Source organism: Quercus robur, chromosome 6, assembly GCF_932294415.1.
Source record: "Quercus robur chromosome 6, dhQueRobu3.1, whole genome shotgun sequence".
In the NCBI taxonomy this organism is placed as follows: Eukaryota; Viridiplantae; Streptophyta; class Magnoliopsida; order Fagales; family Fagaceae; genus Quercus; species Quercus robur.
This window is the reverse complement of record NC_065539.1, coordinates 26,933,781-26,956,675: the sequence shown is the minus strand read 5'-3', so window position 1 is coordinate 26,956,675 and position 22,895 is coordinate 26,933,781. Positions and strand designations below refer to the sequence as shown.

General features: G+C 34.4%; 2 protein-coding genes and 2 long non-coding RNA genes across 5 annotated transcripts; 2 read left to right on the top strand and 2 right to left on the bottom strand.

Moving 5' to 3' along the window:
- Positions 1-4,573: 4,573 nt before the first annotated feature.
- On the bottom strand, positions 4,574-11,743 carry LOC126733418 (uncharacterized). Of its 2 annotated transcripts, XR_007659700.1 has the most exons (10): positions 11,597-11,743; positions 11,376-11,495; positions 11,219-11,281; positions 10,867-10,933; positions 10,594-10,694; positions 7,148-7,192; positions 6,753-7,067; positions 6,554-6,656; positions 5,046-5,118; positions 4,574-4,861 (listed from the first exon to the last, which is right to left on the bottom strand). XR_007659700.1 is itself a non-coding variant. In XM_050436726.1 (9 exons), the coding sequence occupies exons 1-9, from the start codon at positions 11,618-11,620 to the stop codon at positions 4,779-4,781; spliced, it is 921 nt and encodes a 306-aa protein (XP_050292683.1). In that variant the 5' UTR covers positions 11,621-11,743; the 3' UTR covers positions 4,574-4,778. The 2 variants fall into 2 exon arrangements, 1 of the variants encoding a protein (XP_050292683.1); XM_050436726.1 differs by lacking the exon at positions 5,046-5,118.
- Positions 11,744-12,148: 405 nt separating this feature from the next.
- On the top strand, positions 12,149-13,603 carry LOC126733416 (uncharacterized). Its single transcript, XR_007659699.1, has 2 exons — positions 12,149-12,409; positions 13,248-13,603. It is a non-coding gene; the product is annotated as an uncharacterized LOC126733416 (long non-coding RNA).
- Positions 13,604-15,276: 1,673 nt separating this feature from the next.
- Positions 15,277-16,002, top strand: LOC126689688 (uncharacterized). Its single transcript, XR_007644579.1, has 2 exons — positions 15,277-15,507; positions 15,674-16,002. It is a non-coding gene; the product is annotated as an uncharacterized LOC126689688 (long non-coding RNA).
- A 4,266-nt stretch (positions 16,003-20,268) lies between these two features.
- LOC126733415 (probable xyloglucan galactosyltransferase GT14) lies at positions 20,269-22,141 on the bottom strand. The gene has a single exon (XM_050436725.1). The coding sequence runs from the start codon at positions 21,899-21,901 to the stop codon at positions 20,387-20,389; it is 1,515 nt and encodes a 504-aa protein (XP_050292682.1). The 5' UTR covers positions 21,902-22,141; the 3' UTR covers positions 20,269-20,386.
- Positions 22,142-22,895: the final 754 nt, after the last annotated feature.

The window sequence follows — 22,895 nt, the reverse complement described above, 5'->3', positions numbered from 1 at the left end:
AGCTAAATGCTCGGTACTGTGTAAGAGGTAATCATCCGAGGAGGGGTAACCCACAATGAGCTGCCCATGCGAGTCGCCAAGTACTAGGGTACGTTGCCACTTTCTTGATATCCTTCATAGCCTTAGCCATTTTTGGCATCGGGTCCGAGGATTGAAGTATGATCGTACCGAACTTAAACGCTCATTTGCATCAGTTCCTTTAGAACTGAAGGTCCGAGGACAGGTCGGAATCTTCATTCCGTCTAGGATTTAATCCGACTTTTAGTATATAATCATCCCGTAGGTCTGAGCAATCTAGAACTCTCCTCAATTGGTTGGTTTCTTCGTAGGTTTGAGTCCAAGGACCATGCAATACCTTGGTTCTGTCCAAAACTTGATTTTTAAGTAGTTGGTTTCCCCATAGGTTTGAGTCCGAGGACCATGCAATACCTTGATTCTATCCAAAACTTGATTTTTAAGTAGTTGGTTTCCCCATAGGCTTGAGTCCGAGGACCATGCAATACCTTAGTTCTGTCCAAAACTTGATTTTTAAGTAGTTGATTTCCCCATAGCTTTGAGTCCGAGGACCATGCAATAACTTGGTTCTGTTCAAAACTTGATTTTTAAGTAGTTGGTTTCCCCATAGGTTTGAGTCCGAGGACCATGCAATACCTTGGTTCTGTCCAAAACTTGATTTTTAAGTAGTTGGTTTCCCCATAGGTTTGAGTCCGAGGACCATGCAATACCTTGGTTCTGTCCAAAACTTGATTTTTAAGTAGTTGGTTTCCCCATAGGTTTGAGTCTGAGGACCATGCAATACCTTGATTCTGTCCAAAACTTGATTTTTAAGTAGTTAGTTTCCCCATAGGTTTGAGTCCGAGGACCATGAAATACTTTGGTTCTGTCCAAAACTTGATTTTTAAATAGTTGGTTTCCCCATAGGTTTCAGTCCGAGGACCATGCAATACCTTGGTTCTGTCCAAAACTTGATTTTTAAGTAGTTGGTTTCCCCATTGGTTTGAGTCCGAGGACCATGCAATACCTTGGTTCTGTCCAAAACTTGATTTTTAAGTAGTTGGTCTCCCCATTGGTTTGAGTCCGAGGACCATGCAATACCTTGGTTTTGTCCAAAACTTGATTTTTAAGTAGTTGGTTTCCCCATAGGTTTGAATCCGAGGACCATGCAATACCTTGGTTCTATCCAAAACTTGATTTTTAAGTAGTTGGTTTCCCCATAGGTTTGAGTCCAAGGACCATGCAATATCTTGGTTCTGTCCAAAACTTGGTTTTTAAGTTTGGGGAGATTAACCCCTCGGCCAAGGTATGGGACATTGGTTTGGGGGGATTAGCCCCTCGGCCAAGCCCCTAGAACCATCTGCGCTACTGGCGCTTCGAAGTGTAGCCCCTAATGGAACTTTATGTTAGGCCACCACAACGGGCTGTTGGAAATGATGGGGGGAACCTTCTCGACCCACCGCCTGTGCCAACACACAAGTCTTTCCCACAAACGGCGCCAATTGTAAGGACTCAATTTGTAACGACCGCAAAATAGTATTGGGTTCGCACGTAAAAAGGCCCAAACAATATAATTTGTAGAGCGTGAGTTTGAAAGGCTAGGCCTTGGTCACCGGACGATGGTTAGTCGTGGTGTTCATACAACAATAAGCCATGTTCGCTCGAGGAGTCATTCTCCTTGATACGGTCTGGGAGGCTCTGGCTTTTAGCCTTTTTTCCCAGCCCCTTTTTTGGATTGCTTCCTTCTCTTTTTATATTAGCTTGTATCCCCTATCCAACGTCCACGTGTAGGTTCGACTTTCCAGGACTGATACTTGTCCCATCAGCCCATACCCAAAGTGGTTGGGGGTGGTTGTAAAAGCTGAAGAGCATGGTTCTGTCAGGTGCAGAGTATTCAATGGCAGTAATGGCAGCTTTTCCTTTGTCCTTGGTCGTCATACTGTCCAGCGGTCCTTTCTCTATCAACATAGATATTTTAGGTTTTTCCCAAAACTGTTCCTATATCGTTCTTGCCCTTTCTTTCAAGTGGGCCTTGGGGATGCCGAGGACAGAATCATCCTCGGCTATGTCTCAAGATTACTTGGACTTTTATTATACGTCCTCGGCTATGTCCCTCCTCGGCTCAGGCCTTGGGCCCCAATGTAAAAATTGGCCAGGGTCACAAATTATTGGGCCCCATAAGATGTCATTCAATTATATGAGGGCATCGATTAATAATAGAAACATTTCTTTAGTTCTTTTGAGTTTTCTCTATTTGTGCTTGTATTTTGTCATGTTGTCTCAAAAGCTGTCCACCCACTTATGAAGGTGGATCAAATGAGTAGAACTTGAAGTCCATCCTCATGTGAGGGTAAGATGAACATTGCCGATAAATCCAATAATTTTTTATTTATATTTTTTTAAAGGGGGTAAGAAATGTTTTATTTATTTATTTGATGAATAATGATGATGATATGATAGAGAAAAAAATAATGTTATATTTATTCATTATTAAATTATTACAAAAGTCAAATAAAATGATGAATTTTGCAAAATGTATGAACTATTATGGCATAGACGTTGAATGCTCAAGCGCACTAATTGGATGCATATATTCTAATATTTATATCTGATAAAATACTCAAAAATGTCGACTACCTGAAACTATTTCAACCTCTCAGGCAACAGCTAAGACTGTAGCTGTAAAAATCGCAATTTAGAGCGTAGAATTGCATGATTTTACAATCTCACCTCACCAAAACGTTTAGGATTGCACTAGGATTATAAAAATTGTAGGATCATGTAGGATAGGATTGTATAGGATCCTACCAATTCTACCAAAACATAAATTTTTGGGTTTTTTTTTTTTTTTTTATGCGATAAATTTTTTGTTTTGGTGAAACTTTAAGGGTTTTTTTTTTCTATGTTGTGATGGAATGACTTTTTTTTTTTTTTTAATTATGTTAATGTAGGCAAATGCTTTCTAGTTTCTAATTCACTTTTTATTAAAATGAGAGAATGCTTCATCATTTCTAAATGAAGAATTCGATGTTGGCTTTGCTGCTTTTTAAGTTAAAATATTGTTAAATTTTTTTGATTAGTATACTAATTTGTGTCCTGATATTACTAAAAAAAAAATTTATATATAATTTTATCAATTATGCTTGTATTTGTATATTGATTTTTTTTTTTTTTTTAGCATGCTTTGTAATTGTTGTTGTGTGGTATAACTTGAATAGTTGAGTGTGAAGCTGTATTTTGATATCTTTTGCAGCTCTAGTATACAAAAATATACAATGCCTACATAGATGATGATGATTAAGACGATGATTATAAGAACTTTAGAATGTGAATGATTAAAATATTCGCTTCACCTTAATATTCATCATACTTTTGAATTTTATATTATAATTAGCTAATTTCCATTTGCTAACTTATTTTGAATTTTAAACTTAGAACTTGGAACTTAGAAAATACTTTCCATATGAGTTGATATATATTTTTGGTACTTGGTTGCTAATTAAGCATTTATTGAATTTTTTAGATACATTGGGTCAAAATTTAATACATTTGTTTCGTTAGTATAAATACAGCGATGTATGACATACGAGTTATATCATATGACGCATATTTTCTTTATCTTTATTTTTTATTAATGAATTCATAATTTACGTGATAATTCAACATACAAAGTTACTATCAATGTATTTTTTGCTTTAAATCTGAAAATAAATAAAATCTTACCATCCACAATTTGATTAGAGAGGGAGCTATTGCACGGTTTGCACCATCATGTTCATGTATTCTTAATTATTTTGAGATATATAGCATAATTTTGGACTACATATTAGCACATCACAGCAGGCATGGTAAAACTGAGCATGCTGCCCGTAGTAAAATGAAATAATTTACCAGGCCCAAAATGCTTACTAGCCTGTCTTGGAGGTACTCAAATCGCTATAACAACCTAATCCTTTTCTATACGAGCTTGAAGATAAATTTATTAAGAATATAATATGATTTATCGCCAAGAATTTCTCTATTAGCAACTAAATCTAGAATTACTTGGTTAACCAGGGAGATACTAATATTTTAGGATTACTTTTAGCTCACTGATTGGCATCTTCTGGGGTGCCTATAACATCCCAGGTTCAATAACCGTCTTGATGAAGAAGAAAAAGGAAATAAATAAAATGGGAAGAGATTGCTTGGTGTGATGGAGGCTTTTTTATTTTAAATAATATCATTTATATATTGTAGAGAATCCCTTTATGAAATTACCTTGTCTCGGAACTTTTCCAAAAATGAAATACCAGTTCGTTTGAATGGTTGGAAAAGCAATGCTAATACTTCGGTTCTAATTTTCAAATTTTGAATTTTTGGTAAACATGCCAGTATTTCGGCTGATTCTGAAACATAAGAGAAAATAATAACAATAATAACAAAAGAAAACAAGAGCCATAATGACCGATAAAGATTACCAGAGATCATCTCAAGGTCAACTACCGGAGTCCAGTTGCACAATTCCAAAACACAGAAGGAACCAAAAGATATGCTAAAAATAAAAATAAAAAATAACAAACAAACAAAAAGGCGGAGGTGGGGTGGGGAATTGACAATAACCTAAACATTCATTTTGTCACAAAGTAATATCAGTTGAAATTGGTCCCTTGTATGGTGGGCTGTGAGTCCATACATTTTTTTGGGCTTGAGCCCATACATGGCTCAGGAAAGAAATAAAGGAACATTGAAAAAGATGTAACATGTGATAATAATTTTCAGTCCACAAATCTGAAAATCCAGATCTACCTAAATGAAAGCTTCCATACCTCTCGGACATTGGACGAACCATCTGCAACTTCAGCAACCAGGTTAGAAGCCATAACACCTGAGCGGGGAAAAGAGGTCCATTTAACCAGTATTATTTACAATGTGAGTTAATATGACTAAAAATATCCAATATGAAATAAATGCTTGTAGACCAACCAAGACAAGGTTGACACATTAAGCATGTACTGCATAACACGAGTTTCTTCTCAAAGTTACATATCATGAATAGAAATACTATGTACCTATTGGCCAGAGGACGTAACCAACATAAAGATTATGTAACCAGAAGAATGTCCTAGTTTTCATGCTCTTGGCCTGTATACAATTTTTGTACAATAAACAATACATTCATAATAATTTTTTTATTTTTGCTAAATACATTCATAATAAATTGAAGCATACAAGCCTTATTAGAGCATTCTCATTAAGAATGCTAAATGGTATAAATGCTAAATTTTAGCATGCTAAATGCTATAAATGCTATAAAGCATACTCCATCAATGCTCTTAAATCCTATTAATTTTGCAATCTAGCTACAGTGGAATGCTATCTCTAGCAGCCCACTGTAGCAAGATTGTAAAAAAAAAAAAAATCCTTTTATATTCTCTGTCTTCTTTCTCATTTTCTTCACTCTTTCACCAGTTTCTTTCTTCTCTATCTTTTTTCTTTCTTTCTCATTGGTTCTTTCTATTTCTTCCTCTCTCCAACCCTCTCGCCCTTGCCCTCTCTTGCTCGTCCCTCACTCTCTCACTGGTTTCCCATGGGTGCAAGTTACAGTGCTTCGGTGGTCACTGTGGGTCACACTTTGGTGGTGGATCGGATTTGGTGGTGGGTGAAATTTTGTGATGTCTTGATTTTGTGTTTGTGATGGTGGTTGTTTTTGTGATTTGGTGGCTGGGTTTTTGTTTTGTGATTGGTGATTTGGTGATTTGTAATGGATGGGTTTTGATGGTTGTTTTGTAATTGGTGATTTGTGATGGCTGGGTTTTGGTAATTGCTTTGTGATTGGTTGTTTGATGGCTGGGTTTTGTGATTTGGTGGTTGTTTTGTAGTGGTGGTGGCTAGTGGTGGGTTGATTTTGGGTTGGGTTGTACAGTGGTGGCAGGTGGGTGGGTGAATGTGGCTGGTGGTGAGTGGTGACTGTGGGTTTGCTGGGTTGGGTTTGTTGTGGGTTGGGTTGGCTGAAGGTGACTGGGTTTGCGTTGGAACAGAGCCTAGTCTTAACTCAGAATGAACTTATGAGACAGAGTAAAAAACAGAGAGCTCTGTTTTGCAGAGAAAGATAAACGGCTTGAGAGAGAGGGAGATGAGATTGAAAATAATATATATATATATATATATATTAATGAAGTGATAAAAAATATAAAACCTTTGATGTTGAGTATATTGTAAAATGAGATGTTAAAACAGATAAAGTAAGTTTTTGAGATGCTAAATGCTAAATTTTTTGAGATCTTTAATTTACAATGATAAAGCCTATCCATGCATTAATGTGCATTAATGTGGTATGTTGTGATAAATAGCCCAGAGTTAATCTCCATTGGTCCATCCTTACTAGAAGGAGAACAAAGATTTAAAATGAGGTAAGGATAATTAATTTTAGACTTTCATCCGTTCCTCCTTCCAATTAATTAATTAGCAAAAAATATGAAACCAAAGAGTTCAGAGGCACAAAGAAAAAGCATGCAACTTTTTGTATGACATAGTTCCTTTGCATTTTCAGTAAGCATATTCAGGAGGACTAGCTCACCATCTTTCTCTACTAAAGATAGGAACCGCCGGGTTCCCCCACCTACCCCAAAATAATGCTTCTTTGCTGCCATGTAAACAACTCCATGAGGACTGCTTGTGCACTGTAAATGAAAAAAACCCTTTAGAGCTCAAGCCAGAATTCAAAATGCCAAAAATAGATGCTCAATAACTCTATAAACAGCTCTATAAACAGATACCATCTTTATAAGTTCATAAAGGCTTTGGAGAGTGGAGATTGAGTAAACCGTCTCTGCCATTAAAATAATATCATAACTAGCAACTTGACTGTGCCCTGAGCTACAGTTTAGATTCTTCTCATTGCCTTGTACACGTGGAAGAAGTTTATGGATTTCACTCCAGTCACCAGCAAAGAAACGAACTTCACCACCAGCATTCATCTCATTTGTTTCCAAGGGTTGAATATTTTCTGAAAGATTGGCATTTACATTGGGAATGGTTAGACAACGTAGGACCTCAGCATTGAAGTCCTGGAAATGCACAGCAGCTGCACCCTGACACAAAAAACAGAGAAGCTTAACAGACCTGTAGATTTTTGATAAACTAATATACAGCAACTGAAGCAAAACTTCACCTCAAGGCATGCAAAGATCCCAGGAAGTCCATGACCACATCCAAGCTGAAAAAATTAGAGGCAGCTCAGTTAGGGGAAATGAGGAAGGAAACGGCAAAAGATAAAAGATAGTGTCTTAATTTCTAGTCTCAATTTTCTGAAGGAATTACTCCAACGTGATTTCAAAAATGTACATAAAATACCACAAAGCAACAACACCTACAATAGCAAGTAAACTCCTTCCCTTTGAGCCAGCCGTACTTGAGAGTTTCCTACCTCATATGGCTCAGCAGTCAATTCTTTTGGTTCACCAAATTTTAATCAAATTCTGGAATTTAATCATTACATAATTAGATATTATATTCAAATTTAAGATTTATTGAACTTCTATACCTATGTTGTTAAAATCAAAAGCAAGTTTTATTAGTGTACAAAATTCAAATGGATTTGAGAATATTCCACCTATAGGATATAATCTAGACAACATGAAACTCCTACAAATCCACACTAAAAGTACAGAGTACCATAGGAAAAGTGCATTTTGCCGTAAAAAATGGGCATGCAATTAATTTCCCCTACAACAAATGTAATTTTTTTGGTGATTAGGGGATCAAAAATCAAGTATTTCAAGGGGGGCCTTTGAGGCTGCACAATTGGGGACCAAAGTTTCTTAATTTTCATTTGAAGTTAGGAAGTTGAGAACAAGTTGCACATGATTGGTATGTATAACTGGTAGTGTCAAGATGATGTGAAAAGAATTTGGAAGCTTAGGGACATCAGAAGTTTCAATCATGATAAGGGACCCATGGGTTTCTGGTGAGAATGACAAAGGTTTGTGATGATGTTTTAATGGTGTGTCTACTAAGAGGATGTGGGTTTCTCGCTTGAGGGTGATTGTGGTAATTACCTTTTTTTTTTTTCTTTTTTTTTTTTTTTTTTCTTCAGTAAGTTTCAAATGCAACTGATGGATCTTGAACCCCAAAACATTACCATCCACCTTGCTCTTACAAGAGGAGGCACCATTTGAGCTAGAGCTAGTTGCAATTTCTAGGATTCTAATTTACAAGTTTCAGCTGTTTGGTGCGGCAGTGTGTTGGTAGTTACATATGGGTGTGTTTGAGAGAGGGAGAGAGAGAGAGAGCAAAAATTGTGTTACTTAACTTATTTTTACTGATTGCTGGCATGGCCAAATGCCTTGAGGATATTTCACAAACCCTACATAATATTAACATGCTAATTCATTTCTCTGTATTTACCACATATACTACTAATGCACATCCCTCCGTTTTCCATAAAAGTAATTGTCATTGTCGTCAATATAATAAACTTATGAAAAATAATTATTGTGCTCAAAACTTTTGATAATTCAAGAGTTTGGGGAGGGGCATCGTTATGAATACAGTTCTATTCCAGCCGAGACGGCTGGAAAAATTTGTACTGTATGCAAACCAGAAAGAGAAACCCCATGTTCCACCTCGGATCAAATTTTAGACTATTTCGGTGTGTTTCAAATGTTCCAGGTCATTTCAGTGAATTTCGGTTGAAATGCAAGATTCGGCTGGTATGCAGTTAACCTCTCTTTGGTGCCTTTTCTCATCTCTCTTGTAATCTCTCTGTCTCAAATCTCACTCTAATCCTCTCATTTCTCAAACACCAAGTCCTTTGGCCATCACGCACTAGCTCCCCTTCATGGATTTATCACTCATCTTACAAGTGAAAGAGAAGTTGGAGAAGTTCGTCAAGCCTAAGCTTATTGAGGTGGCCAATTCTTTTTATCCTCAACATGACTGTGTTTGGGAATATGTGAGAAATGTGTGGCTGAGAAGATAATGTTAAGTTGATGGACTTGACAAGAAAATGAAAGATCTCATCTAATCTTGTTGTTTACTATTATTTTTTATATGGATTGGTCACACATGTCAGTCATGCATGGGTTTGATTTAGGTTATATGTGTTTTTTTGCTATGGTTGGGTTATATCTGTGTTTTGTTTGATCACAGTGTTGAGTTAATTGTTGGAAAAATTGGTTTTGCATCTCATACAAAACCCGCAACGGAAGCAACACAAAGATCTACTTCAATTATGAGAGATAACATATAACCTTGAATTCTAGAACAAAGAACAAAAAGTGTACCTTGATGCAGTGAAATTCAAAGACAAGACTTGAGAATACCTTCAATTTTCATCCCAATTCCACATAGTGCCCAACATGAGTGGTCCCTCAATCAATTCTTACGTACGTTGGTTTTTCAAAAGAATTGTATATAAAAGACACTATAGAGAAAAACTATTTTTCTCTTCTTTTAATCATACGTACATTTTAACAACCTTGACAGTTACTTTATTTAATAACTCTTATTAAATTAACAACTGGTTATCTAATTGGGTTAGTCTTTTGGGCCAACCCAATTAGGCTTTATGTGGCTTGGAATGGGACCAAAATGACTAATAAGGCTCTAGCTATGGGTTTCAAACTTATCCGTTAACTCTTAACAAGCCCAAAATTACCATTAATTATATAACAAGTACCATTATGGAAATATAATTGCACTCTAGGCCTTATTAATAAATTATATCCCAAGACTCTAATATAATATCATTTGACCCCCATGAAATATCCATAGTGAACAAAATCATAATTAAACTGTCACTTTGTAAACAACTATTTTATTCCTCAAGTCTCCAGTTTAATATTTTATTTATTCATATTTATGAAACCTAATTTCATTAAATATAAACTTTAGTAACTCTTTACTAAAGTGGCTAGCCCTAAATAACTAATTCCCATTAAACTTATCTCAATGAGATATTTCGTGTCTCTATAGAAAGAGATTATGGATTCTATTTTGAAAATATGTGCTCCCTCAACACTATGTGCGGTTACCCAACATACTGAGGTTTTGACCATTAAATTTGATCTCACTATATCAAAGTAAACTACATTTCATGAATAAATTACTCTCAGGATTGAGAGTCTATGAAATTAGAAGTCGTGAGATTTATTATTCAGATTATAGTTGTTAATTGAATAATTAATCTCACAGTGGTCCGATTCAATATATCTTACACACTTAAGACACTTCTATGATCAAGACAAACTATCTTAGTTGATATGTAGTCTTCGCAGATGAAATGCCCAATTTCATCACCAACTACGAACTACATTTTGAGTTTACAAGGAATTTATGATTTATATCTTCTGTAACTAAATCACAAACAATGCAACTCAAAGACTATGATAATGTCCTATTAGTTCATTTACAGACAGTCTCATATAATTAAACAATTTAATTATTTATAACATGCCAATAAATTGGATTTTAGGACATAAACCCTAACATTAATTAGCTAGAGTCTTGTTCCTTTTCCAATAAAAGATGAAAACCAATGAGATATGATCATCCCAAGTATGGACATGAGTATGCATTCTTAAGTAGCATAGAATCACCTGAAAATCAAGAGCCCACCTCTAAAACTCGCTTTCCCCTGAGTGACAAATTGCCATTTTTAATCTCCATGTGAAGCGCTTTAACAAGATCCAGTGAACCTTCCCATAACTTCAGTCCCCCTGAACCCCAAAAGCAAGCATATGGATTCACAATTTCACATTTATGTCAATTGTCAACCATTGCAACATAACCAAAACAATCATCATTTAGTTTATAGGAATATGAAAACTATATCTGAATTTAATGTAATAAGGTATATAAAGAAGCAAAGAAAGGAGAATTCTTACACACCTTCATATTTCCCTGGGACTAAATCAGAGTTTGATAAACCAAAAACCTCTTGCGTATTAACGCGGCCCTAAAAGAGAAACAAGAATTGGTTGGTCATCTAAGTTAAACTAACTTAAAATTCAAGAAACTATTAATTTCTAAGATAATTTCTAATGAAGCTTCCAAGGACATGTGAAGAGTAGGAAAAAAAAAAAAAAAATTCTGAGTCTTTAGTTATTTCAGAAATTGATTCTTCAGATACATAAAAAGATTCAACATTTTAATTCTTGGCCAGAAATCAAAGGCACATAAACAAAAACCACATAAGCATGACATTTTCTCGGTAAACAAACAGATGAAAGGAAAAAGTTACCTTGAGCAAAGTAAGTTCCCCCAAGTTCACTGGCTCCACAGTGTATTTCACAGACGAAGAAATCTATTGAATTCACACCCAAAAAAAAAAAAAAAAAATCTCAATCAAACAGCAAAATAAATAAATAAATAAATAAAATAAGAATTAGTAATAGTACCTGAGTGGAAATTACTTCGAGGTATGGAGGTGGAGGTGTAGGAGGGAGAGGGTTTTCTGAAGAATCAAGAAACCCTAGACCCAAACTGGTGGAGGTTGAGAATAAGCGAAACGTTTGTTTCTGAATGAAGAACAACGTTTTCATTATAAAGTTAATAAATAAAACACAGAAAATAGCTGGAAATGAAATTAGGCATATTTGCGTATTTGGTTTAAGCTCACCTCACTCTCAGAGTTTGCCGCCATTGCTTTTGCTTCTTCTGAGAGGCAGAGAGCTAGAATGATGTGTTTCAACTTTCAACCTTCAACAATTCTTTTAAAAATTGGACCGAATTTATAAAAAAAAAAAAAAAAAAAAAAGGACCGAACCGGTTAATTAAACTCAAAAATTGGAATTTAACCCCAAAAAAAATTAAAAATAATAAAAACCCATACACCCCCAATTTTTATATTGATCAATTTACTACGTAACCTACATACACGACTACCAAATCAATCTCTCTATTAGTTTGGTGTTAAAAAACTAATAGTTAACTCACGTGATTTAGGTAATATTGTGCTTTTTTTTCCCTTTTATAAGAGGTAATATGGTAGTAATATTGTTTATATTTTTTATAAATACATATGAATAAAAAATTATGTAAAAATGTATATAATATTATTTAAATATTAAATATTGTTGTTTAAAATACACTATCAGACAGCCGGTTAAATTTTAGCCTACCAGCCCATTTGGTAGAGTATTTCAAGTAATCTTTTGAGTATTTTAAACATACTTATGCACTTTTTCACGAACAAGTACGTCAAAAACGATCAAACTTTACTCAAACTCATCTGATCCCTCTCTCTTTCTCTCTCTCTCTCTCTTTCTAAAGCTAGCTTTTTCTCTCCCTCTCGAGTCTTGACATTTTTTTTTTGGTTGAGGATGAGAGAGAGAGAGAGAGAGAGAGAGAGAGAGGGGGCCGATCAAAGAACCACCATCAGCAACCTTCTTTCGGGTACCGGAGTCTTTGTCTCGCCGCCGTCTTGCTGCCGGTATGTTTTTTCTTTTCTTTCTTTCTACTCTATTTTTCCAATCCACCCTGTGCATTTTCTGTTGCAATTTTTTGGTTTGGCTTAATTTTCGGGCTTGCCCAATGTATAAAGCTTGCTAGTTACAATTATCCAAATGTTTCAATGTCTGTGGTGGATATGGTAGAGTTGGTTGAGATTAAATTTTGATTTGATCAAACTAGTCTTGAGTATGCTGTACAGATGTTTGTTGAAATGCCTAAGAGAGATATGGCTAGTGCTCTAATGGGTTTTGGTTGTTTGGTAGGATTTTTGATGGGTTTTAAATTTTTTGACGATAATTTTAGGGGTAAGGATTTATGTGAGCTTGATTGTTTCATATAAATTAATGGAAATTACAAATGAAACAAAAATTAAATTTGGGACTTGAAATTAAAGTATATATATCAGGTGAAGTGATTTTGTTCTCTTGCATTAGCCTCCAGTCTCACACTATTTGTAGCAGCAGCGCTCTTCCTCAGATACTCTTCTTGAAATTACAGTAACATTTTCTTTTTTGCTAGTTCATGTAAACTGAAAAGTAAGTGATTCTCATTTCAGCAAGTGGGTTTTATCAATGCTGGATTGTATGTTGCTTCTATACTTAAAATTTGGAAATTTTTATGCTATTTTCCTCATATTTTATATGGAGGGATGGTGGAAGCGATAGGTGAAATGATATTTTTATGTGAAATGGGTACATGGGTTTAGCTTGAAATTGTTCAAGAAATTGGTAGTATATAATTGTAGTAGAATGTAATATGGAAAATTAATGGTTTATGTAACCTGGGGGTCTTATGATTTTAAAATTTGTTTGTTGCAGGGAACTTTTGCTGCAGCTGCTTCAAGTTAAGGCCCTTAAGGTGTCTCACCTTAGGCATAGGGGGGATACAACACCTAACTTAAGGGGAGTGCATTTCAATGGTGATCAGACTAAAGATTGATGAACTCAAATGCTGTTCTGTTTTGGTTAAATTTTGGATTTGAGTTTTTCTTTTTTTCCTCTCGTTAATGGACACCAACTGAAGGATGAAGAATGAAGCTGCAATGTATAAGAGAATCCCTACTTTGGTGATTATTGGTGGTTTCTTATATCAATAGTGGGATTGTGATAGCCTTTTGTACGGGGTCCAAGTGTTAACATTGAAAGTTTCTTTATATGCAGTGACTATTTATGTAGGAGTACCATATAATTATGTAGAAGGAAAAAAATGAGATTACTAGGTTCTGAATGCAGAAAGAAAGTCTTTTAATAACTTAGGCGATTGGCTTCAACAAACAAAAAAAAAAAAAAAACTTAGGCGATCTAACATACTGTAGTTCATTGATTCACCTCTTGTAATTATCCGTTGTTAACACCAGTTCTTGTAACTATTCTAGTGGCTTTCATCACTCGTTGATCACCCTAGTAAATTGGCCATAATTCTCTTTGTAAATCAAGTGACGAGACATAAAAAATGTAGGTACCAATAATGTTAATGCATCTATGAGAAGAAATGGTTTGATTCAAGTTGAAGAACATGGTATATTGGTAATCAAGGTGATGGAGAGGATGATTCAAGTTCAAGTATTCTTTTTTCGCTTCTTTAGAGCTCTTGATGGACTTGTTCTGCACTTAGACACAATTATACTATTGTTTCGGCTTTTAGGCTTACTCTAGATGGCTTTTGTGATATGTGATTGACTGAGTGGGCATTCAGCCATAGCCACGGCACTACCTTTAGAAAATTTAGTGTTCTGGACTATCATTGGGGTTTCCCCCATTGAATTGTTGATTGTCTTTGGCGGAAATGCATTTTTGGTCCCAACATTTTGGATCTATTTTCAATTTGATCCCTAAATTGATTTAGCTCCTAGGTCAATCCCTGATTTTTAAAAATCGTTTTTATAATAGTCCCTGCCGTCAACCCAATGACAGAAAATACTGAGGTGGCAAATGGAATACACTGTTTGCTGATGTAGCTAATAAAAAAAAATATTTAACATTTTTTAAATGCCATATCAGCATTTAAATAATATTTAAATTAAAATAATATTTTTGGTCTGTTTGGTAGTTGGGGAAACAGTCTGATTTAGTAAGGAATGATACTCTCACTTCATTTGTGTGTTTTGTGTTGCTTTAGTTCCTCACTGGTATTTAAGTTCCTTTTGGAGTTATGGTTTTTGTTCACTAAGTGTAACATGTTCACGGCCCCTGCTGGCAAGATAAATACTCTCTGTTTATAGTTGACAAGTAAAACCTCTTCTCTCTTGGATTAGAATTGACAGTGGTTAATGACCCAGATGCTTACCGATTTACAGTGGCCTCTAACAACTTGTTGCATGGATGTAATATGAGGTTGTATGTTATGTGGTTGTAGCTGTCTTATTTTTCATTGGCCTTGTAAGTGATAAAAATGCAGACGGAGTGGAGAACTTTGTTCATATCAAGACACTCTTACTCTTCATAGTATTCCATTTACTCTGTCCTTTCCCAAAAGGAAATCTTAGGCTGTAATCTTGTTTTCCTAATTGTCCTACTAGTCTGTTAAGAGGGTTTAGGTATAATAATTGATAATTTACCACTTGTCCCAAAAGCTTAATCTGTAAAAAAAACCTGGTGAATTTAAGCATATAACCATTATTCTAACAATAATGATAAGTTATTGTTTATTGTTGTTGAGAGATAAGTCTTGTTAAACTTTGTGTAATGTATTGTCAGTTCTTGCTATTGCCTAAGATCTTGAACGCTGTATGTTTTTGCTAAGCAACTCCATATCTGAAAAAGAACGAAACAACTGTTCCAACATAGTTTTTTTGAATTCAAAAAGGAATTTTTTTTTTTTTTTTTTTTTTTTTTTTAAACTGCTATGCTATTTTGCTCTTTGAACTCAAAGATGAGCATGGTAGTTCTATACTTCTATCTATCAATGTTTTCACTTGATCAAGAAGTGGTGTGGTGACTTTGATATCTTCGTTCCTGCAGCACAAGAACAATCAAGTCAATTTTAAGCTATGGTGAGAAGCTCGTACATATGGAGATATCCAATTGATGCCGATTACATCTGGATTGCTTTGAAAACATATGCAATTTGCATCTAAGGGTAAAATCATAGGATCTCTTCCATCTCTTTATGGTTCAACTTATTGACAGTTCTACTTTAAGGCTTTTAGCAATATTGTTCCTTCACTGCCTTTTAGCAATATTGTGAAATTATCTGTTAAAAACATTGAAATGATGTTAAGTTATTTTATATGCATGTTATACAGTCTTGAAGGTGATTCGTTAGATTGAGAAATGCACCAGATTGCAAGAGCTCTCTCAAGTTTACTATGCTCCTATTGGACCCTTCGAATGATAAGTCAGGGAGCTCTTGGATTGTGCCCTGCCAAAACCTCCTACATGTCTAATTAATAACACTTTTTTTATTCCAACTGGTCGATTGTAGTTTTGGCCTTAAGGAATGCAAGAATCAGTTTTGGCTCTAGGAAAAAAAATGTTGAAGTATGGACTATGGAATAGACTTGTCATGAGTCATGGCTATGACATTGTTTTTGCCTTTTATTGTTGCTATAGTATAATCAAATCATTGAGCAAAGTTGTTGCATCTTTATGTCGTAGTTAATCTTGTCTTCATGAATATATAAAATGTATATATATATATATATATATATATATATATATTTTGCAAATAACATATTGTGAATGAGTTTTGTAATTAGCCTTCTAAGTCCTATTGCATATTAAATTTTTATTCAGTCTAAATGTTGTTCTTTATGTATGAATATGATTGGAGCAAGTTCTAAAATTGAGGATGAATTAAAAAGATAAATTATATCAAAGTGCTCACGTGACTTTTATTCTCTTGAAAACAAGGATTACATATCAAGAGTCTCTCCTTCTATATTTATTTGTTGAAACTTGAGTTTTTTTTTTTTTTTTTTTTTTTTTTTTTGAGTAGTCAAGATGGTTAACTATAGCTATAGTACAATGTTATGTAAACTTAAATTCTTATTTTACCATTCTTCCCCTATCCAATACACTTATTAAGTTGTCTAGAGCTAATGGGTAGGATGAGAGAATGATCAAATGAGTGAAGGTCTGGAATAGAGCCTTTCATGGGCTTACTAGTAAGTACTTTGATGGTCCTATCTACAAATGATTTTTTTTTCCCTTGTAATTGTAGTTTGTCATACACCGGTTCATGTTTCGTGGTTATTATCCTAGATTTGTAGTCTTGGGAAAGTTAATTCATCAAAAAAATTTCACCCCCAACTTTATAATCTGCTAAATTTATTATTGAATGTTCACTTAGTGTGTAAAACACTAGTGAATATTTAGACTCCCAATTTAAAACAAAACTAACACAAGCTTATATTCAAACAATGTATGTGTGGAATGATAAATATAAGCTATACCCAAACAATCAAACTACTCTAAGCCACAATTTAATCACAACACAACAGTAATTAAATGCAAAGAGTAAAGGATAGAGAAAAGCAAATGCAAGATAACACCGGCATGTGTTATAGAAGAGGAAATCGAAGAACTCGGCAAAAACTCTCTCCGCCACCCTCCAAGCGGTGAAATGATCCACTAGAAAATCAGTTGGGATACATGAATAGCAATAGACTCTCCAAGCCTAATCTACCCGATGCACCTAAGCCCTCCAAGCTTCTTGCTCCAACAGAGTTAAGCCTAACATTGTCTTCTCTAGTTTATTGGATCCCGCAATAAACCCATTGCATCAACCAAATGAATTGGTCATCTCTGAACTGCTTTCTAAGTACCAAATAACATTCTCACTGATATGAATATGGTGAGGTAAGGAGAGGAATTTATAGAGTCAAATGTATAAGATTGTGGATGAATCAATCTTATTGTTCTCTAGGGTTTCTCTCTCAAAATTCTCTCTGAAATCTCTCTACATTTCGTGGGTATAAAGGAATTTATAGTAGGGTATGAGAAGGAATGTGAAAAGACATTTTTTTTGCAAAATAGGGGGGCTTTGGCGTGTGACTCACGACTGAGATGAGTCGCAAGTTCCAATCTCCAACTAACAGAATGGTTAGATTGTACTTTTTGTCTTGTAGTGATCCAACTGTACTGATCCTTCAACTTCTTGCATGCTTCACAAGTGTGACACTTCTAACGAGTCACCACTCACGAGTTAGTCGCAAGTTCCAGTCGTGAGAATGCTCTTGAATGCACACATTTGATCAGTTTTTCACACTCTCTCACACACAACCCTTACATTATTCCCACCTAAATACATGGTTACTAATTGCTAAATTACAAGCAAATTTAGCACGGAATAAAGCTAATACATGGTTAAATAAATTCAACCTTACAATTATCTCCCTCGAAGTCTTACTATTTCATATGTTGTAGACCTAAAATCTTGGCTTTTTAGCACCTCATTTTTCGAGCCTATAAAACTAGAGTTCAACAAGGATAATAAATAAATAAATAAATAAATATATATATATATATATATAGATGAATCATTAGAACTCGATCCTGTACTCGAGTCTTTAAAACTTGAAATGCTAGTTTACAAATATGTTTCAAAAACATGCCAACTAACAAAATTGTTTTGAAAATCATGTTAAATGGCAAAACAATCCTACATTTGAACATGCAAAATTATTTGATCTGGTTTTATAAGATGATATGGATGCAAAAGAAGTGCCATTGAAACCATCACTCGTGAAAATTCTTTGTTCCCATCAATTTTTTTTTTTTTTTTTTGATGGTATAATCTTAGTGCTTAACAAACATGTATCTATTTGAATATTGAAATTTCATTTTGTGAAGGTTTGATTAGAGTTCAAATTGGCAAATTCAGTGGTTGTGAACATGGGATTTAATGTTGGCTTCCAAAAAAATTTCGTTCATTACATTAAATTTGGGGGTGTCAAAAGTTGTTGATGGAGTTAGTAGAAGTAAGAGGATGAAAAAAAAAATAATAAAAATGAGTAGAAGTAAATAATCTAACTTTTATTAGTTTTTTAAAAGATATATTAGTAGTGTTAACAGAAGATAATTTTTAATTAATTGAAATGTTCTGTATTGAAGTTTCATTTAAAGCTAACTAACTTAGTAATTTCATTTAACCTTAAAAAAAAATAAAAAAATAAAAAAGTAGAAGAAGAAAAAGAAGAAGAAAGAGAAACCATCAATGTAACATTGAACTTTTACATAATATTATTTTGAAATTATGAGCTCATACCAAACTTATTGAAAACCATACATGCTAGATAGTTTTTTTAGATAACTTATCATCTTTTAAATTTCAGTAAGAATACAAAAAATATAACTTATTCTTGTAATTTTAGAGAGTTTGGGGTGGGGGGGGGGGGGGGGGGTAATTTTTGGTCTCTCTTTTCTTTTCTTTTTTCTTTTTAGTTTTGAGGGTATTTTGGTCATTTTTATGTTTCAGGAGCATTATAGTCATTTTTTAGTGTCTATGAATCTTTCAATCATTTTTTAGGTTTTGATGGTATTACAATCATTTTTTAGGTTCTAAGGGTATTTTGATAATTTTTTAGATTTTAAGGGTATTCCGGTAATTTTAGAGGGAATCAGGGTATTTTGGTCATTTTTTATGTTTCAAGAGTATTTTGGTCATTTTTAGGTTCCGGGGTCATTTTGGTCATTTTTGAGGTACTAAGGGTATTTCAGACATTCTTTAGGTATCAGGGGCATTATGGTCATTTTCTTGTTCTAAGGGTATTTTGGTCATTTTTTAAGTTTCGTGATTATTTCAGTCATTTTTTAGGTTATAAGAGTATTCTAGAAATTGTTGAGGGTTTCAGCGGTATTTGCTAGAGCTACAAATTTTTTCAAAAATTGTTATTGTGATGAGCAATTATTAGTAAGTAAAAAAGTGACTTTAGTGATATGCCCAAATGTAAAAATATAGTCAAATGTGATATTTGTATTGCCCAGTATGACGAACGGTCAAATGTGAGAAAAAAAAATAGGGTATTAACGAATGTGACAAAAGTACGGTCAAAAGTAATGTTGATACAACCCAATGTAATAATGGAACTATCAAATGTGAGAAACAAATAAGGTACCATTGTATGTGACAAAAGTACGGTCAAATGTGATGTTCTCACTGCCTAATGTGACAATGAAATCATCAAATGTGAGCAAAAAATAAAGGAATCACCGAATGTGACAAAAATACAATCACATGTGATGTTGGTACTGCACAATATGAGAATAGAACCATCAAATATAAGAAAAAAAAAACCACCAAATGTGAAAAAAAGTACTATCAAATGTAATGTTAGAATTGCACAATATGAGGATGGAATCATCAAATGCGAGAAAAAATAAAGGAACTACCAAATGTGACAAAAAAACTGTTACATGTGATGTTAAAAATGCATAATGTGAGGAAGAAACTGCCAAATGTGAGAAAAAAAAAAAAAAAAAAAAAAAAAAAAAAAAAAAAAAAAAAAACCACCAAATGTGACAAAAGTACTGTCAAATGTGATGTTGGAACTGCACAATGTGAGGATACAACCGTCAAATGTGATTAAAAAAAAAAAAAAATCACCAAATGTGACAAAAGAATTGTTACATATGACGTTAGAACTACACAATGTGAAAATGAAACCATTAAATATGATAAAAAATAAAGAAACTATCGAATGTGACAAAAGAACTGTCACATATAGTATTAAAATTGTACAATATGATGATAGAACCATCAAATGTTATATTTTAATAATTTGATAAGGTGAGTTACCTACTATTACTAATGGGTACGGGATACTGTAGAATTACCTTGTGTTTTTTAGCTTGTGCGAAATTCAGCAAAAATAAAAATATGAAAAAACAGAAAGCTAGCTGAAGTGAAGGAATAACTGCATTGAATGATATAATTGTAAATATAAGATTTGCTCTGTTCTCATTGAATTTTTTTTCTCTTACAGTTGCTACTACAAGGTTTCCTCATAATGGAGATTCTATTCAAATCTCTCCCACTGAGAAAAAGTATACTTATAATCATCCCCATCTGCAAAACCAACACTAGGATCCCTCCCCTCCCTAATTAATCTCCTAAGACTCTCTACTCTCTCAAGAACTCCATCCACCGTTACATCAAATGCATCCCCAAAAATCTCTAATTTAGACCTGGGATTTGCATATACTATCCTTGGAATAAGCCCTATAACCTCCTCTCTCATGGCTAATTCTTTATCCTTCGAAATCCCAAGCAATATCTCCTCCACATTGCCTTTCCAAAGTTTCACATCCTTCACTGGTATATACACAGAATACTTGGTACCATTCCTTGGTAAATGCCATAAATATTGTGCGTAAGCAGTACCCGGATGAAAGAACACCGGAATACAACCTGCCAAAATAGAGTCAAAAATTGATCGCCTAGTGTAGGAATCCCCTGGAGGCTGCAAGCAAAAAACCGAGCTCTTAAACACCCTCATAACACTAACCGGATCATCACATTTGTTCCCATTAGTAACATTACAATCTATAAATTTGCAAGCTCTTGCAGCTCTACATTGTTCAATAGCCACACCCCGAATAGAATTTTCGAGATCAGGACGTGGTGCACCTGCAAAAGTAAACAAATAACTCCGGTTTTGGCTTCTCATACGCCTTTGCCACTCCAGCACTTCACTGTCTTTTAAAGGATGGAAATTTGTTGGGTATGGTATTGCATAATCATTGTTCCAAGAGCTTGCTTCAACTGACAACATTGTCATGTTCTTGGATTCAGGCAAAAACCTAAGCTTGGTACCCCAGTCTGAAGATTCGTCTGTTTTTCTTCTGAAGTCCCATGAAATCCTCCCTGCAACAAAGAAATGGTCTCTGCCCCACATCCTCTTCCACTCAGGTCTTTCTGTTAGCCACTTGAGAAGGTCTTTCCCAGAAGAGTCTCTCACCGATATGTTTGGATTCCAAAGGTATTGACTAATATCAAGACCAGCATAGAATGGTACAAATATCGCAGAAGCTAGTGATGAATCATTGGTCAAGCACTCGTACCTCTTCATCTTATTGTGGAAAATGACTTCTAACAAGAATTGGTTTGTGGAAAACCAATTCTTGCTTGATAATACCCCTTGGGAATTCTCAATCTCTGGACCAATACCTAAGTTTGCCATGTAGGGACACATATTAGAGTTGGTTCCTCTGGTAAGTGACCGACAATTCTTGAGCAAGTCATGGTTGAATCGGCTAGGAAGATCATGTACATATATGTATCTCCCCGAGCAGGGATCTATATCACTGTATGTTCCTAAACTTTGGTCGGTGAAAGACTGATTGGTGGCAGAATTGGTTTGGTTTTCGACAATAGTAAGTGGGTTTAGTTGTTTGACTGAAAAGGCTACCTCATTGTTGGCACCCATCATAATTGAATAATCGAAACTGAACAATATAAGGCATAGAACAGAGAGAATTAGGATGACTAACCAGAGTTGATGAGAGCATTTTCCGGTCATTGATTTCTCCATATGCTCTCTCTCCTCTTGAAGGGATTTTCCAGGGAAATCAATGCAGATCAATTAACTCTCATTCACTTGCCAAAAAATATGTTATGATTTTCTGATAGCTGAGAAGTGTATAGGCATAGGGTGAGATTGCGCTAATGATGCCGTGCGATAAGCTGAATGGGGAAAGAATACAAAATTAACTTTGTGGGTAATGATTTAATGATCGATTGAGTGGCGTCCGTTGGATGACGAGAACTGGGTTTGGATTTGTGCAAAGTAGGGAGCAAACGTCCGTTACTTTTTTGAGAAACTAAAAGTACAAAAAAGAAAAGAAAAGAAATTACTGTGTGTCAGAATTACTTTTTTTTATTATATTTTATTCGAACGAGTTTTGTTAGGTATTAATTAACCATTCAGTTAAAAAAATTTATAAAAAAAGAAAAAATAATTAATATTTTGATAGATTTTTTTCATTTTTTATAAAAATAATATCAAAATTTTTCTAAAATAGATTGTTAACTAATAATACCCTAAAAACACTCCAGAACATTTTCCATATTTTATTACAGAATTCTATCGTTTTTTTACCAAAAAAAAAGAATTCTATCTGTTTTGTTTTTTATTTGTTTCTATTTATTTATTTATATTAAATGTTTCTAATTATTCTTTTCAAGAGTGCTTAGTCAGAAGGAAATGTGTCTCTTTCCATTCAAGGTCCGTAAATTGTGGCACAAATCTAAATTACGGCTCCTGCATGTTACATCACGGTTTACCAAAACCCGTTAACTTAGAAAAGCAGGTCCCGCATTCAGAAAATAGTGTGACTTTGTCGGTGGACGGGAAACAGTACACCCAAATCACGGGCTGATGACATTAATACTATGTTTGTTGTTTTTTTTTTTTTTTTTTTTTTTTTTTTGGGAGAGAGAGAGAGTTTTAACCTATGGCGTCCGCTCCTGATAATAGCTCTTTATTATCAGACCAAGACACCAATCAGTTTTTGGTGTAGGCGGGG